Source organism: Macadamia integrifolia, unplaced genomic scaffold (assembly GCF_013358625.1).
Source record: "Macadamia integrifolia cultivar HAES 741 unplaced genomic scaffold, SCU_Mint_v3 scaffold808, whole genome shotgun sequence".
NCBI classification, from domain to species: domain Eukaryota; kingdom Viridiplantae; phylum Streptophyta; class Magnoliopsida; order Proteales; family Proteaceae; genus Macadamia; species Macadamia integrifolia.
The window spans coordinates 261,004-277,105 of record NW_024870542.1 but is presented as its reverse complement, the minus strand read 5'-3'; the positions used below and the strand labels follow the sequence as shown (position 1 = coordinate 277,105).

Below are 16,102 nucleotides of genomic sequence, written 5' to 3'. Positions count from 1 at the left end.
CCATTTCTTAAATAATTAATTTTAACATTTCATCACTGCATGAGCATCACTAGCAATGACCACCTTCTCTTGCACCCACCCACCCACCCACACTTACATAGAATATGATTCGATCCCATGACCTCCTCCCCTAGACGTTGGCTGGGACCACTTGGCTAGGCCACCAATTTTGTTCTTTGTTGCCAATAAAGGAGTGGTATTTAAGGCAAGTGACTTTTCTGTGAGTGTGAGGGGGCGAATCCAAAGTCCAAACCGGCCTGCAAAAGTGGTTCTTTCCTTCTGGCTATGTTTGGTTGTAAGGGGAATTGAAGGGAAGGGAAGTGAATTTTCAAACTTAAGAAAAAAATATATGTAATCATTACCCATGTAACTTTAACATTAACTTCAAATCATTCCATATTTGGTTATAAAATTTCATTTTACTTTGCATCCAAAAACCTTTGCTATAATATGTAAATTAAAAATTAAATGTAAAATATATCATTACTAAATATGATTAAAAAAATTAAATAATTTATATAATCACATGGGATAATGATTATAAATATTTATTTCTAAAGTATGAAAATTTCACTTCCCTTCTCTTTAGACTTCCATTGCAACAAACTGAGCGAACGTGAGAAATACCAATTGTCTTTTTTCAGTTCCCCTTCCTTAAAAATGAAGTGAGGTGAAAGCACCATGGCCTTTTACCAAAAAAAAAAAAAAAAAAAAAAAAAAAATGCAAGTATTGTGGCACTGGTTGGCTTGGCTCTAACCTCTTGGTGGTCCTGCATTTGATTTTTAATATACCTTCTTTAATCCAAAAAAAAAAAAAAAAAAACTAAAGATAGTAGTGCAACAGCTATTATTGTGCTAGGTCTGGAGCTATGATCCAGTTTAGAAGTTATTGATTCTAACCTCTGACCTTAGTTCATTTTTTGAAATTTAGCTTCTACAATCGTACGCTTCGTATTGGTTTCTCATTAAATATTTATCTATTCCACCAAACACTCCTCATTAATTGGTCGACACATCTATCCATGGTGGGAGCTCCTCACATTTCCTCTATCGATTGCCTACTCTGGAAATAGCCGTCTCAGAAACCAGACCCACATGGTAGAGAGAGAGAGAGAGAGAGAGAGAGAGAGAGAGAGAGAGAGAAGAATAAGATCCGTGGCCGGCCAGATCTTCACTGAAGACTTCCCAACACGCCAGCTTCATGAACATATAATTACTGTACCTGATTCTTCCAAGCCAAGAAGAAAGGGAACAGTATTGGTTACCTCTTATATTTTATTAGTTCAGTTTTGGTATTGACGTCCTCAAGTAGTTATGCTGAGGTATATTCCCATGTTCCTTTCCTTTTTCTTATTCTTTAATCTTCAAGTTAAAGCCTTGGAAGACTTTTGGGGCACTCATAACACATATATGAGAAAACTTGCACTCAATGGGAACTTCTTTTACGTTATATATACATATTGGATGAGTTGATCAATTCCCTTATGTTCCTGTTCCTGAGTCAACAACCAAAGAGAAGAAGATCATAAGACTAGAGTGTCAATTGTTGGAGAAAAAATGGGTATGAAGGTATTGAGATGGTTGTCTCCTCTGTTTCTTGTTTTGTCCATTGGGTTTGTTTTTGTTTTCATCTCAGCACCAGGAGCTCATGCCTGGAGCAAAGAGGGCCATATCATGACCTGCCGCATAGCACAGGTAATAATATAAACTGATTTAATTTCTTCACTGTAACATATGGGATGCCACATGTTGAATTTTGACAAGTTTTGGGTGTTGGGACCTACTTTTATTTGGGTCCCAGTTATGATACTACTAGAACTAAAATAGGTTTAGCTTGATCAAAGGGTAGCAGCTAGCAGTGTTTTTTTATTTGTTAATTTGATTTAATTTTCAAAAATCTTAGAAGATTTTTATTTTGATAATTGGGTTAGTTAACTTTTGATCCTGTTGATCCTTGGTGTGTAGTCCAAGAACAAACAGGTCTCTAACTTGATTTCACCAACCCAGATTGATATATCTTAATGACATCTTGATCACATATATGGCTTGTGTCTATGTGTGGACCATGCCCATAAATTGATTTCATAAGCATATGACAATAGGAGTTTTCTCACAGCTTTACAAAGTATTATCCCTAGCAGCACATATTAATCATAAAATTGGGAAGCCAACATATACATTCCTCTCACCTTTGTGAGATATGAATTCCCTTATTTACTTCATTTGTTTATTAACAAAGAAACATTAGGAGTTGCAAATATAAAGAGCCATACCTTTATCAATAAAAGGGAAAGGCAAGGATCACTGTCAGTTTTCCTTAAGGATAAGAAAGATACTGATTAAGTTACGCAACTCTTCAAAGATATTAGCAATTCTTTGTAGATGGTCCCATGAAAGCTTATAGTTTGAAGACATAATAAATTTGGGGGAAACTTTTTCTCCACCCATAGAGTATGGTTCACCCACCTTAGTACTTCCCCTATCGTAGGAAAATAATAATACATCCTTAAATGGTACTTGCATTTATCTTGAAACCATGAAATCACTTTCGCCTAGGTTAATAGACTTCAAAACAACCCATTAGTACTTTCCTCGATCATTTACCTCTTCTTCTACCTACATTTGTGTTCTACCCGGAGTAAACATTTCACTTTCACACCTTCAACAACTGTACAAATTATTTTTTATTTTTTTTGTTTTTGGAGAGGGCACCCCCAAAAGAGTTTGATTCCGTTGCACATATGTTCAGCGGAAGACACATGTCCCATCCACTAGCTTTTAGTAAATGAAAGAGGTAATTTTGGAAACAAAAAAGATATGTGATTATCGCCTAGTTTACATGCACTACACGTATATCCAGCGAAACCACATTCTTCCCACAATGCTAACGTGAGGAATAATATGCACACCATACCAATGGCTGTGTAGATTACAAGAATCATCCTCATGAGATCACATGGACAGCAAGAGAGAATAATAATAAAGAACCCCTTGTATTTTTTTTTTTTTTACATGTTCTCCCCCTTACCCACCCCTTTCTTCTTCTTCCTCCTCTCTTGTTTGAGAGGGACTATCTGATTATGCTTCCTCTGTGATAACTACTAACTAATGATCACTGTTAAACTGTAACTAGTCTCTTCTAGATCCAGCAGCATCAGAGGTTGTTCGTCATTTACTACCTGAAAATGTTGATGGAGACTTGTCATCCTTATGTACATGGCCGGATCAAATTCGTCACTGGTACAAATACCGGTGGTCTAGCCCCCTTCACTTCATTGACACTCCTGATCAAGCTTGCTCCTTTGATTATTCCAGTAAGTGATTTTACTTAGGTACCATTTGATATCGTTTCTGTTATTTCTATGTCAAGAAACAACAAAAACAGCTTTTCACGATTTTGGAAACAAAAATGGATTTTTTGGTGTTTGATAAACATGTTTCTCAAAACGTTTTTTGCAGACATAATGCCACTAAAAACCCCAATAATAACATCGGATGCCCAAAAGGGAGAGAGGGTTCAATTGCCTCTTTTTAGGTTTAAATAGTTGAGAGATTTATCGAGCACAACAACCTTTTTTTTTCTTTCAAATTCATTTCTAGAAACGACATCGTCAAAGTCATTTTTAGAATTGTAAATAGGATAAATTTTTATTTGTGTTTCTAGGAACGGGTGAAACGAAAAACTTTATCAACGCTTTTTAGGCTGTTTCTCCATTTCTGGGAACAAGAGAACGCAGAAACAAAATATTGTCAAACGGTTCCTTAAAATACTATTTACTCATACCTCATAAATTTCTAAGTACTAACATGTTTTATCATCACCACCTTCTTATAAAGGGGATTGTCACGACCAACATGGATTGAAGGATATGTGTGTTGCTGGTGCTGTTCAGAATTTTACATCTCAGTTGGCTCATTACAAAGAAGGATCATCTGACCGTCGCCGTAAGGGAACCGGCCCTTGTAAAGCTTTAACTTCTCATGATATCAGAGCCCTCCTGCATCTGATTTTGCTTTATATTCTTGACTGTTGATTGCTTTCTTCTTTATATTTCTTATTCCAGATAATATGACTGAGGCCTTAATATTCTTGGCACACTTCATGGGAGATGTCCATCAGGTATGAGCTATACTATGTATGTTAGCTAGGCCTCTTCAGTGTTCCTCCTTTGTTGGGGTATGATGATGTCTTGTATTCCTTCATTTGCATATGTGGGTTGACTTTGAAGGGCGTTAGGAGACCTAGGGGTTAGAAAAATTGGTCAACCATATATGTTTGCGTTGTCTAAGAAATTATTTTTTAGGATTATATGGATATTTCGGTAAACTACATGTACCAGGTTTCACCATAAATTTGTAACAAGATTTTTTCTAGAGATTAATAATTAAGGACCCTATTCTACATTGATTGAGAAACATATATTTTTTTTTTTTGCTAAAGATGGGTATCCAGGCCTTTGGCCTGACTAGTCCCACGGGCCCATATTGACTCCACAACCGCATGGATCGGGTCATACCGGGGTTGAATGAGAACCATTCAACTTTCATTAAAAGCAATGAAGAGTACTAAACACCCCGTGTGAGTGGGGCTCAAGGTGTGCCTAGTGGGAGTCGAATTAACTTAGGACATCCGAGTTTACAGCTCGTACCAAATTCGTTACTCACCAACTGTGCTACCCCCTTGGGCTTCTTATCTCACCGTGGATGTTGGCAATTTTATTGAACCATGTAAATTTCTTTCATGTTATGTGTTTGTTTGCGATTTTTTTTTAAGCTTCATATCCTTCTTCTGGGCTGTTCTCAATTATGTTCATTCGTCTGTCCTTGTCCTTTCAGCCGATGCATGTTGGATTCACAAGTGATGAAGGTGGGAACACCATTGACTTACGTTGGTTCAGGCACAAGTCTAACCTTCACCATGTGAGTACTAGCTAAGATCTATCTGTTCCTTTATTTCCTTTTTCATCAGGAACTTCAGTACTCTTTCAATTCAGACTCACCACCTAGCTGATATAGAGACTTATAACTTCAAATTTCTTTGGAAGATTGCTAATCTTGCTCCATCTGTTTGTTAATCATTCATTTTTTTTCCCCACTGTGTAGGTCTGGGACAGAGAGATCATACTTACTGCTGAAAAGGAATTATATAATAATGATATGGACCTGTTCCAAGAAGACATACAGAATAACTTCACCCATGTAAGAACTAACTAAGCAGCTGTGTTTTCATATAACAGGAAGAAGGTTCTCTTTTAATATATCAGATAGGCTTACCTAGTTTTGATTGTGGTGTTACAGGGAGTCTGGTCAGATGACCTTTCATCTTGGACAAATTGTGATGATCTGTCAGCTTGTCCAACCAAGTAGGACTCTCTCTTCTTCTTCTTCTTCTTCTTCCTCTTCCTGTGAAGATCCACAGGTTCTCATTTTTACCGGCCATGTATTACAGGTGGGCTGCAGAGAGCATAGACTTGGCATGCAAATGGGGTTACAAGGGTATTACGGCTGGTGAAACTTTATCTGGTAAGATAACCTCATCACCCTAAGACATTATTCAAAAATATCTCAGGATATTAACTAGTATTCAGGGGAATAATTGAAGAACCTCCCAAGTACAATGTTTAACTTCTTAATCTTCATGAGACTCAGTGGTTTCAACCGGTCGGGCCAGGCTGGTCTCAGTCGAGCTTAGTAGGCCTGGCAGGCCTATAACCTTGGACATGAGTAGATCTTGTGTTGGGCTTCGTTGAATTCCAGATTTTAACCAAGCTTCTCCTAATCAGTTTATAGTTGGGCGTTAAACACTACTTAAATAATCTTTAATTGTGTTAGATTTAAGATACTTTAATATATTTTATTAAATTATCATTAATTTAGAAAAATATATTATTTAATTATATTTAATAATTGATAAAAATATCAATTTATACCCTATCCTATTCAAAGAAATCAAAATATAAATATAACCGGTTGGGCTAAACTAATTAGGTTAAATTGGGCTTGTAAATGGGCCGGGCCAATTGGATTGCCATCAGGTTTACCCATTACACCCTGTAGTACATGTGTAAAAACGATGTAGGCTCAAGCCCAACATGTTTAATAATCCATGCAGGCTGGTGTGGTCTTTAAATGATCGGGCTTGATTAGTCAAATGAGTGCAGGCTTGGCAATGACACTCCTATTGAGACTGGATGGTTCACATCTAAATTGTCGTAATTTGAGTTCTAAAAATGAGGATCGGTTCATGAACAGTCCAAGTAGGAAGTGCTCCCTATTTGGCCTCAATATATTCATCTATGGGAGTAAAATTTGAAGATCAATAGGGGTAGGGGTGTCAATTTCCAACCGGAACCAGTAGAACCAATAGAAGCCACTAATTCAGGATGAATCAAACCTTAGTGGTATGGTTTTCTTATGAAACTGGAAGAAAGGGAAACCAAACTAAACCAACCAAAATTGGAATTTGAATCAAACCCAAAAACTGATATAATAATAAAAAAATAATAAATAAAAAATAAAAAAAAAAGATTAAAAAGCCATGATTTTGGAAAAACCAAAACCAAACGAGTAATTGGCAGATGATAACAGGCTATTAAGCTAACCCAATAAAAAAACCAAATCAAACCGTATTGACACAGAATTTTGGCTTAATGATTTGGTTTTGATTTGACCTATTACCATCCGAGTGAAACTGGATTGAATTGACCAATTAACACCCATAGTTAGTACATAAAGCTTTGAAAATCTATTAACAAAATTAAACTTTTCCTTAATGTTTGCAGATGAGTATTTCAATTCTAGATTTCCAATTGTTGCCAAAAGGATAGCACAGGGTGGAGTGAGGTTATCCATGATTTTGAACCGGGTGTTTGGACACCAGCCAAACCACCACCACCATCGTCAAGAAGTCCTGGCAACAACTTGAGCATCGCAGCTCCTTATCCCATCAGCTTTCCTTCCTCAATTTATTATTTTAATTATCTTAGTGTGCCATGTGGCAATTGTTATAGGACTGACCAGGAATGACCAGGAATCCATTTACCTAGCCTTTTTTTTTTTTTTTTTCGTAAAAGAGAGTCTATTCATTATTGCGTGAAAAAACGCATGGAGTCACAATTACAAATTTGGACTAGCCATGGAGTGAGTGGATAAGTGCCAACTTGTCATACACGTAGATGACACGGTTTTTCTGACCATATTGAGGGACCTTGGAAGAAAAGAGAAAAAGCAGCTTCCAAAGTAAGTGGAGAGATGCTGAATATCTCTAACCATAGGTAGAACATCCAATGGAGGGTTAGAGTTTGCCTTTGTGGGATAAGAAATGAGCTCTTTGGAATTTGATTCAATGAAGATGTGATCACAACATTCTGCTAGCGTATGAAGTAGGCCAGAACGAACAGCTGCTGCCTCCCCTTGAAGAATGTTAGAAACATTGATGATATCAGATAAGGCAGCAATTGCAGAGCCTTGAGAATTTACCTAGCCTGACTGAAGGATAATGCTTGTAGTTAGTATTGAAAACTGTCACAAGGAAGGCAACCAGTAGGCCATTGATCCTCTCAAGTCCCACTTGAAAGTAGAGGGAGAAACTGTAGAAACGCAACCCTAAAACGATGCAGAAGATAATGGAAAAACAAAACAAACAATGCACACGAATTTTACGAGGTTTGGCAAGATTGTCTATGTCCCTGGTGAGATGAGATCCTGCTTCACTATCAATGGAGAATAGGGTTACAGCGCTCGTTCTCACACCTCTCAATATTACTTGCATTACAGATAAAGAAACCCTCGCTACAAATATATAGCGAAAAAAACCTTAATCCAGAAAGTACACAATTGCCCTCAAATAAAAAATTCGAGCGGGGGGCTACGCCCCCTTACACCCCTTGCTATGCAGGGGGCCTCCTGCCCCCCTTGCAACCCCCACGACCCGCTAACTGGCTAGCGGAACCGTCGTCCTGCCTGTCTAGGTGCTGCACCAGTACTCCTTGGATTAAACTGCGACGGAATACTAGACATCATACACCAACAGAAACAAAGTAGAGTTGTGGGATGTGGGGTATGGGGTATGGGATCGGCTGAACCCCGGACCTCTCAACAAATAAGGGTGGACTCAGATTTGAAAAAAAAGGTTTGGTCTCGAGCCAATAGGAGGGGAGGGTTTTAGTAAAAGGCGTGCGATGGAATCCACACGATGACATCATACGATTATTTTTTTCCATTTTACAATTAGGAAGAGGGATGGTTGCAACGTCAAAGTGTAAATTCTTATCAATAAGGGAAATTGCACAAACCGTCCAATGTGGATCAAATCGTACAAGAATGATTCTTGTATAAAAACTTGATCCACACCCATGATATATTGGTATTAAATCCCTCGTATTGATAATTCATGTCGGTATCAAACGAGACCAAAAAAACTTTAAAATAGAAATCTGTGAATGCTGAATACTTATCCAAGGCTTCATCTGGAAGGATACTACATTCAAGTGGCTAATTAACATTTAATTCCCTTTAAGGCTACAGGCTCTAAAGGCTGGTGGGGGGCATGCCAATGAAGTTAAGGAACCTTGTGTTTATGAAACTCGGAATTGAAGGAGCACTGTTCCACTCATAACTATGGATCATAAATATCTTGATGAGACCCAACTGAAGAACTAGCAGGGTCATAATTATGTGAGAGGGTTTCGATTTTGGATCCACTCCTCACATTGGGATGGGTGGGGGATCTTACACCCTTGGGTTTGGGGCCCACCTCTGGTGTACGATATGTTGGAGCTCCAAAATAACTTCCACCATTATCGGACACCCATTTGTCCATCCAAGTGCAATGATGGATGATTGTCAACAGTACCCCCCATGGTTTAAAATATTGGTCTCGTATTAGTGGTATCGTTTGTGTTGGATTGCGATTGATTGAGGTCGATCACTGATCCCTGGTTGATTCGGATTAATTATTCATATTGCAGGTAAAATAATTAAAAATTAATATTTTAAGAAAAAAAAAAAAAACAAAGTCAAAAGAGATCAATACCCATTGATCTGATCTGATCCGATCTAGATTGATATTGTATCTGTACCAATACCAATACCAATATCAATATCAATATCAATATCAATACCATCCTCTATATCCATGGTATCCACCTTTCTTCCATGGGTGAAGGAAAATTGTCCTTTTCAATAGTACCCCTTTAATAATTTCTTTTCTCTTAGGCTCATTGATTTAGGTATTGGTATGGATTACCAATAAGAATCAATAGATCGATATTATCAAGAGTAAACCGGTCCTAGAATCTTAGGCATCGATATTTTTCTAAAGGTCAAAGGAATCTTGTCTACTTACATGGTTACTACACTGACATATAGGCCAATAGGAGATCGTGTGGAGACATCTCGGCAGCAAAGCAGTGTGGATTTTTTACACCTATCTATGTCTGGCATAGAACCACTTAAATGGACAGGATTCTTTTCTCCTTTTCTTAACACCCGATTTTGTCAGCTTGTCGGTATCGGATACTAAAACCTTGCTTGGGCTGGCTATTTGTAAAATTCCTTCAGACTTTCCCAATGCACTTGGTAGTTGATATCTTACCAAACGTGACCTTAGCTTTAAAGAGGCTTTGATCAAAGGAGACCGGCCTACCTACAAGCACCCAAATAACATAAGGAATCTAACCCAAAAATATCTAACATAGGAATATAGCATAGCCGCGTATACATTAATGGTCCCCTTCCCCATAACTGTGCAACTGACCCAGTTCGGTCATTATGATGCCGAGGATGTCAAGTTGTCAACAGCTTTAATTTCTCCCATTTCAATTACTATGTTCACTTTTCTTTTATATTTTTTTCGAGATCCATACCCAACAATTTCATATACCAAGAGATACCAGAGTTGAACAAAAATTATTTTTTCATTCAACTTTAATTGTTCTTATCTTTGTATTTTCTTACAAAGTTTATCTTCTTAACTGATCAGTGCCTCCTCCTCATATTGACTTCCATTACAACATTATCTATTATCATTCTTGCAATTGCATGTATAACTTTTGATATCTTGGCAGCCTATATCAATATCATTTGTTGGGATTAGAATTAGTCATTGAGTAAAAGTTGTTAAGTCTTTATAAGTGTTTCATATTGGGTCATTGATATTCGATGTAAAATAATTATGGGATAATTGCTTTCGTGTGAACGCCAAACACTGTTTTTAAAGAAAGTATAGTGTAAAGCATGGTTTCAAAAGCTGGGATCAATTTCCTTAACTAGAAGTTGTTAAGTCCTTCTAAGTTTTCACATTCTTCTTTTATTCACATTCAATGTATAATGATTATGACATGATTGTTTTCACATGAATCCTAAGGATATCAAAATTGAATCGAGCTGTTGACATCGAATTGATGAAGTCATTTAATAAATGGTTCAACTGACTAAACCGTTAAAACCAATTAACATATACATGGTAAGTTCAAGTTAATCAACGTTGAGTTTAAAAAATTAAAAATTTAAATAATTTAAATAATTTAAAATAAAAATAAATTATAAACAATTTTCATTTCAATATTTCAAACCGTCTGTTATACGACCTAAAAAATTCTTGAACCAGACCGATTAACACTCTTAATGAACCCCGACATTATTTGTAATGATGATCCACTTTGAAACACAGTTTTAGAAGTTGGAATCAGATACCAGTACCGATTCAATACCGATCGAATTTGTCCTGTATCGGTCTACACTGGATAGAAAACCTTTGATTTCATATAAAAGTGATTTTTTAAACCTTTTATACACTCCATCCGTACTATGACTTTGGTTTCATTTAAAAATGAATTATATATTACCTTTGCTGCGGACAACAAAGACACGTGACCAAATCCTTGTAGGAGATGTTGTTGAGATGCTGTTCTTTTTTTTCTGTTATGTATCGCCTTTTAGTTTCATATGCACTCCTTTTATTCTATTTTTCTTTTACTCTTTTTTTTTTTTCTATTTCAAGTAAGGGATAAGGTTATAAATATTATTATTGTACATTTCATTAGTATCCATCCACCAACTGGCCTATACCAATTCTGTTCCATCCAAATCATTAAACCATGTTCAGAAGTCTAATGGGGACGAAGGTTATTTTCGTAAAACAAAAGTAGTTTGTTGATTAAAATTCGTATATAAAATCATTTCACAGTTTTAGGAATCTGGAATCGGCTGTGATCGATCCAGCCGATTCCAAACTACACAGCCGATTCCAAACGATTTTACCCTGTTCTCTTCCGCCGTCCCTATGTGCATAGATCTTCTCCTTGACAGAAAATAAGGCTCCGTTTAAGAAGTTCTGGGTTGAAATTGTCTGCAATTCCGATTTCGTACAATTCCGTGTAATACCATCTTCAGGCGGTGACACATGTATTGATACCAATATAATGGTCCAGATCTGATACAACTAATAAAACATTAAATCAGTGAAGAGGCATTTAAATCAGATCTGGAGCATTGGATTGGTATTAATACATGTGTCACCGCCTAAAGGTGATATTGCACGGAATTGTACGAGATCGGAATTGCAGATGATTTTTTTCCCTTTTCTAGCCCTAAGTTTCTGGAATTTGCGCAACCATTCCAAGCATTTTCAAACAAAGTAGTCAACAATCAACTTATATTTCTATCATGTTAAGACTCTTAATACCTAAAATGCAAAAGATTTGAAAAAAAGGGAAAGAAAAAGGGGGAAAACTAAGCAAAATGTAAGCGGTAATCATCTGTAAGATTTAAGAATGGCTCCACAGAATGTACAGATGATAGCTTTCCAGTATCTCCAGTAGAAAGGAACGTAGCAGAATCTCGTCGACGTTTTCATATCTGCAACGCTCGCCCCTCCGCCGCACCTCGAACATATCCCTGCCGCCGGCTTGCTGCTCCTCACTTTCCGATCCTGATCCACCAGGAAACAAAAGAATACCATCTTTCACCTCCGATCCTCCTTCTCTTCCTCTTCTTCTTCTTCTTCTTCTTCTTCAGTCCTCACTAGGGATCATGCTCTGCCTCTGCGCTCTGGTTGTTGAAGCGGGAAGAAATTTTCATGTCGTTTCTATAGTGAAGGTGGAGTTAATGGTCGAGCTATTTCTGCCTCTCTATCGATCCTCTCTGTATAATAACCGTTAGATGAATGCCACGTGGATACTAGTTATTCGCTCAATACTGCTATTATGGGAAAAATGAAAAAGGCGTGTTCACTTGTAAAGTAAGCGGTTAGAGGTAAAGTAAATATTCACCGTTGGATATCTTCTCGGGATATGTAAAGTGATGGGAGTGCATTACTGCCAGTAAGGACGTGATTAAGACAGATAGAATTGGGCCTGTAAATTGTCGGACGGTTTTTAGTACGGATCCAGTTACCTATTCCACAACGAAAAGGCCCAGGGGCCCAGGAGAGCGGACGAACGAGTCTGAAGCAATGGGAGTACGAAACCTGTCTAAGATATAAAGACAGTGTCAGGGTCTCAATAGTGTTCAAACCCAGTGAGGCCCGGGTTATTCGCACAAAAAAAGGCCCGGGTTATTTGAGACGCATTAATGAATGAAGAACTGGTCCTCGCCCACCAATGGAGAAAAGTCAGTCCTGGAACGCTATAATCATTGGCATGGTTTTAAGTATCGGTGCGTATCGTGCCGTATCGGCCGATATGTATCCGTATCGGCCGATATGTATCAGTATCGGTAGACATCGGCATGATACATACCGATACGTATCATGAAAATTTTAAAACCCTTATGTATCGATACGTATCCTACGATACGCACCGATACACCACCGATACGCACCGATACAACACCGATACACACCGATACTCACCGATACGTACCGATACTCTGTGAAAAATTCAAAATTGAAGTGAAATGTACGTTTCGGTATGTATCGATACGTATCGGTATGTATCGTTGCGTATCGATATGTATCGACCGATACACACCGATACGGTCATAAAATTCCCAAAATGGGTAATTTTTTAGAAAAACATAATTTTTTTATGTGTTTTTGTTCCAAAGTTGCTGCCAACCATTTTTCTCTCTAACTAAAGTGTAAATCAAGGTTGAGAACAAGGATTTTACATTTATGGGACAATTACAAACCTTGGATTCTTAGTGCGATACTCTCAATTTACTGTTTATGCATAATACATGTTATATATAACTTTTTTTAATTATTTTTTTATGCAAATGTGTATAAAAAAGTGTTTCCTATCCATTTATGTGCGTATCTTTAGCGTATCTTAACGTATCTCCGATACGATACGATACCTTCTGATACGTATCTTAATTTTGGCCGACCGATACGACGACCAATACCGATACTTTAATCCTTGATCATTGGTGAGATGGACATTGAGATTGGTACATGCACAACAGGCGCAGTATTTATTGGCACATGGCCATTCATGAAGCCACATGAGGAAAAGAAGGGTGATACAATTCTGAGAAGTCATCCGGAAAGAGTGTGAGACAGGAAGTGGAGACATACTTTTAATAGGGATACAAGTTTGGTTAGACCCCCCNGACGAAGGTTATTTTCGTAAAACAAAAGTAGTTTGTTGATTAAAATTCGAATATAACATCATTTCACAGATTTAGGAATCTGGAATCGGCTGCGATCGATCCAGCCGATTCCAAACGATTTTACCCTGTTCTCTTCCGCCGTCCCTATGTGCATAGATCTTCTCCTTGACAGAAAACAAGGCTCCGTTTAAGAAGTTCAGCTTTTCTAGCCCTAAGTTTCTGGAATTTGCGCAACCATTCCAAGCATTTTCAAACAAAGTAGTCAATAATCAACATATATTTCTATAATGTTAAGACTGCTAATACCTAAAATGCAAAAGATTTCAAAAAAAGGGAAAGAAAAAGGGGGAAAACTAAGCAAAATGTAAGCGGTAATCATCTGTAAGATTTAAGAATGGCTCCACAGAATGTACAGATGATAGCTTTCCAGTATCTCCAGTAGAAAGGAACGTAGCAGAATCTTGTCGACGTCTTCATATCTGCAACGCTCGCCCCTCCGCCGCACCTCGAACATATCCCTGCCGCCGGCTTGCTGCTCCTCACTTCCCGATCCTGATCCACCAGGAAACAAAAGAATACCATCTTTCACCTCCGATCCTCCTTCTCTTCCTCTTCTTCTTCTTCTTCAGTCCTCACTAGGGATAATGCTCTGCCTCTGCGCTCTGGTTGTTGAAGCGGGAAGAAATTTTCATGTCGTTTCTATAGTGAAGGTGGAGTTAATGGTCGAGCTATTTCTGCCTCTCTATCGATCCTCTCTGTATAATAACTGTTAGATGAATGCCACGTGGATACTAGTTATTCGCTCAATACTCCTATCATGGGAAGAATGAAAAAAGCGTGTTCACGTGTCAAGTAAGCGGTTAGAGATAAAGTAAATATTCACCGTTGGATATTTTGTAAAGTGATGGGAGTGCATTACTGCCAGTAAGGACGTGATTAAGACAGATACAATTGGGCCTGTAAATTGTCGGACGGTTTTTAGTACGGATCCAGTTACCTATTCCAAAACGAAAAGGCCCAGGGGCCCAGGAGGGCAGAGGAACGAGTCTGAACCAATGGGAGTACGAAACCTGTCTAAGATATAAAGACAGTGTCAGGGTCTCAATACTGTTCAAACCCAGCGAGGCCCGGGTTATTCGCACAAAAAAAAGCCCGGGTTATTTGAGACGCATTAATGAATGAAGAACTGGTCCTCGCCCACCAATGGAGAAAAGTCAGTCCTGGAACGTTATAATCATTGGTAAGATGGACATTGAGATTGGTACATGCACAACAGGCGCAGTATTTATTGGCACATGGCCATTCATGAAGCCACATGAGGAGAAGAAGGGTGATACAATTCTGAGAAGTCATCCGGAAAGAGTGTGAGACAGGAAGTGGAGACATACTTTTAATAGGGGTACAAGTTTGGTTAGACCCCCCCCCCTTCTTAAGCCTGCCTTAATAGGGTTTGGGCTACGGATTTTCTTGATTGAGGATAGGTCAGGATTGAAAAATACTGATCTTGAGTTAGGGTTTGAGCGAGCTTGGGTTGAGGGTTTGGTCGGGCTTGGATTGAGACTTAGGCTCAGCCCAATCCGATCCAATTTGTCTTGATTTTAATCATGATTCTTATGGTTAGATGCCCTCAATATTTATTATTGTGTTGCACTTCATAATTTTAATTATGTATTAATCATTTGATCTAATTGTATATGCCTTTGTTTTGTTTTTTTTTTTTTTTTAAAGCATAAATGACAAAAACAAGATCAATCGAGGTAAGCCCGAACTTAGCAAAAATTAGGGTCAATTATGGCCAACCCGACCCAATTAGAATCAATTAGGGCCAGGTTGGGTTGGCATAAGCACGGCAGGGTTGGGCCTAGGCATGAACTTGAAAGGATTGGGTTGGATATGGGTTGCCTTGTTTCACCCCTATATACCCAAGTAAGGGTAGGGTCACTGCTTTTAAGAAACCTGACTCAACCTGGCCCATAGAGATATTTTAGATTTACAAAGATTTACTTCTCAATTTATACAACAGGAGGTATAAGAGCTTCTTATATGGATCATTGCTTTTCTAAAGTTAGTGGCTCAACCAATGGGAGGACTAGGATGGATTGGGGGATTAGAATGTGCCCGTTTGCATGAAGTAAAAAACGAGTTCTCCCAAGCCCACAACACTTGGTCTATTAGATAGGGAGGCATCAATGAATATATGAAAAGAATCTAAGATAAGGGCAAGAAGAGTTCGATGCTATGGGGGGTGGGATAGGTACAGGGACAGGTGTATTAGAGTTTGCTTGCATAGATAGCAGACAAGTTTTTGGGGATCAAAATTTGACTCACTGATTCACCCTCCTCTCAGTGACTGTCGGGTTACAACAATTCTCTACCTCCCATTTTCTAATATTTTCCCCCATTTTCTTCCTTCTCATATACACTATTAGCAAAAATGAGTTTAAAACTCCGTTTTAAACATATTCTCATTTTTTACAGTTTAAAACACATTTTTTCGTATGCTTTCCAAAGATACGGGAAAAAACTGCAAACGACAAGCATTCTTGTT

The 16,102-nt window shown here is 38.1% G+C and overlaps 3 protein-coding genes across 4 annotated transcripts; 1 reads left to right on the top strand and 2 right to left on the bottom strand.

Moving 5' to 3' along the window:
• The first annotated feature begins 1,443 nt into the window (after positions 1-1,443).
• LOC122070018 (endonuclease 1) lies at positions 1,444-7,377 on the top strand. 2 transcript variants are annotated; one of them, XM_042634118.1, is made up of 9 exons: positions 1,444-1,695; positions 3,134-3,314; positions 3,838-3,963; positions 4,065-4,120; positions 4,837-4,920; positions 5,104-5,199; positions 5,299-5,363; positions 5,450-5,523; positions 6,783-7,377. In XM_042634118.1, exons 1-9 carry the CDS (start codon positions 1,558-1,560, stop codon positions 6,923-6,925), a joined length of 963 nt encoding a protein of 320 aa, XP_042490052.1. In that variant the 5' UTR covers positions 1,444-1,557; the 3' UTR covers positions 6,926-7,377. The 2 variants fall into 2 exon arrangements, with proteins under 2 accessions (XP_042490052.1, XP_042490053.1); XM_042634119.1 differs by having other exon boundaries at positions 1,447-1,695; positions 3,838-3,945; positions 6,783-7,045.
• Positions 7,378-11,639: 4,262 nt separating this feature from the next.
• Positions 11,640-12,081, bottom strand: LOC122070027. Its single transcript, XM_042634133.1, has one exon. It carries the CDS (start codon positions 11,960-11,962, stop codon positions 11,756-11,758), a length of 207 nt encoding a protein of 68 aa, XP_042490067.1. The 5' UTR covers positions 11,963-12,081; the 3' UTR covers positions 11,640-11,755.
• Positions 12,082-13,813: 1,732 nt separating this feature from the next.
• On the bottom strand, positions 13,814-14,254 carry LOC122070025. The gene has a single exon (XM_042634128.1). It carries the CDS (start codon positions 14,134-14,136, stop codon positions 13,930-13,932), a length of 207 nt encoding a protein of 68 aa, XP_042490062.1. The 5' UTR covers positions 14,137-14,254; the 3' UTR covers positions 13,814-13,929.
• Positions 14,255-16,102: the final 1,848 nt, after the last annotated feature.

Excerpts from the sequence above, each read along its gene's own strand:
- LOC122070025 (XM_042634128.1), bottom strand. The coding sequence starts at position 14,136 with ATGGTATTCTTTTGTTTCCTGGTGGATCAGGATCGGGAAGTGAGGAGC.
- LOC122070018 (XM_042634118.1), top strand. The coding sequence starts at position 1,558 with ATGGGTATGAAGGTATTGAGATGGTTGTCTCCTCTGTTTCTTGTTTTG. Across the intron at positions 3,315-3,837 it reads TTGCTCCTTTGATTATTCCA|GGGATTGTCACGACCAACAT; the intron begins GTAAGTGATTTT and ends CTTCTTATAAAG. Across the intron at positions 5,524-6,782 it reads GGCTGGTGAAACTTTATCTG|ATGAGTATTTCAATTCTAGA; the intron begins GTAAGATAACCT and ends TAATGTTTGCAG.
- LOC122070027 (XM_042634133.1), bottom strand. The coding sequence starts at position 11,962 with ATGGTATTCTTTTGTTTCCTGGTGGATCAGGATCGGAAAGTGAGGAGC.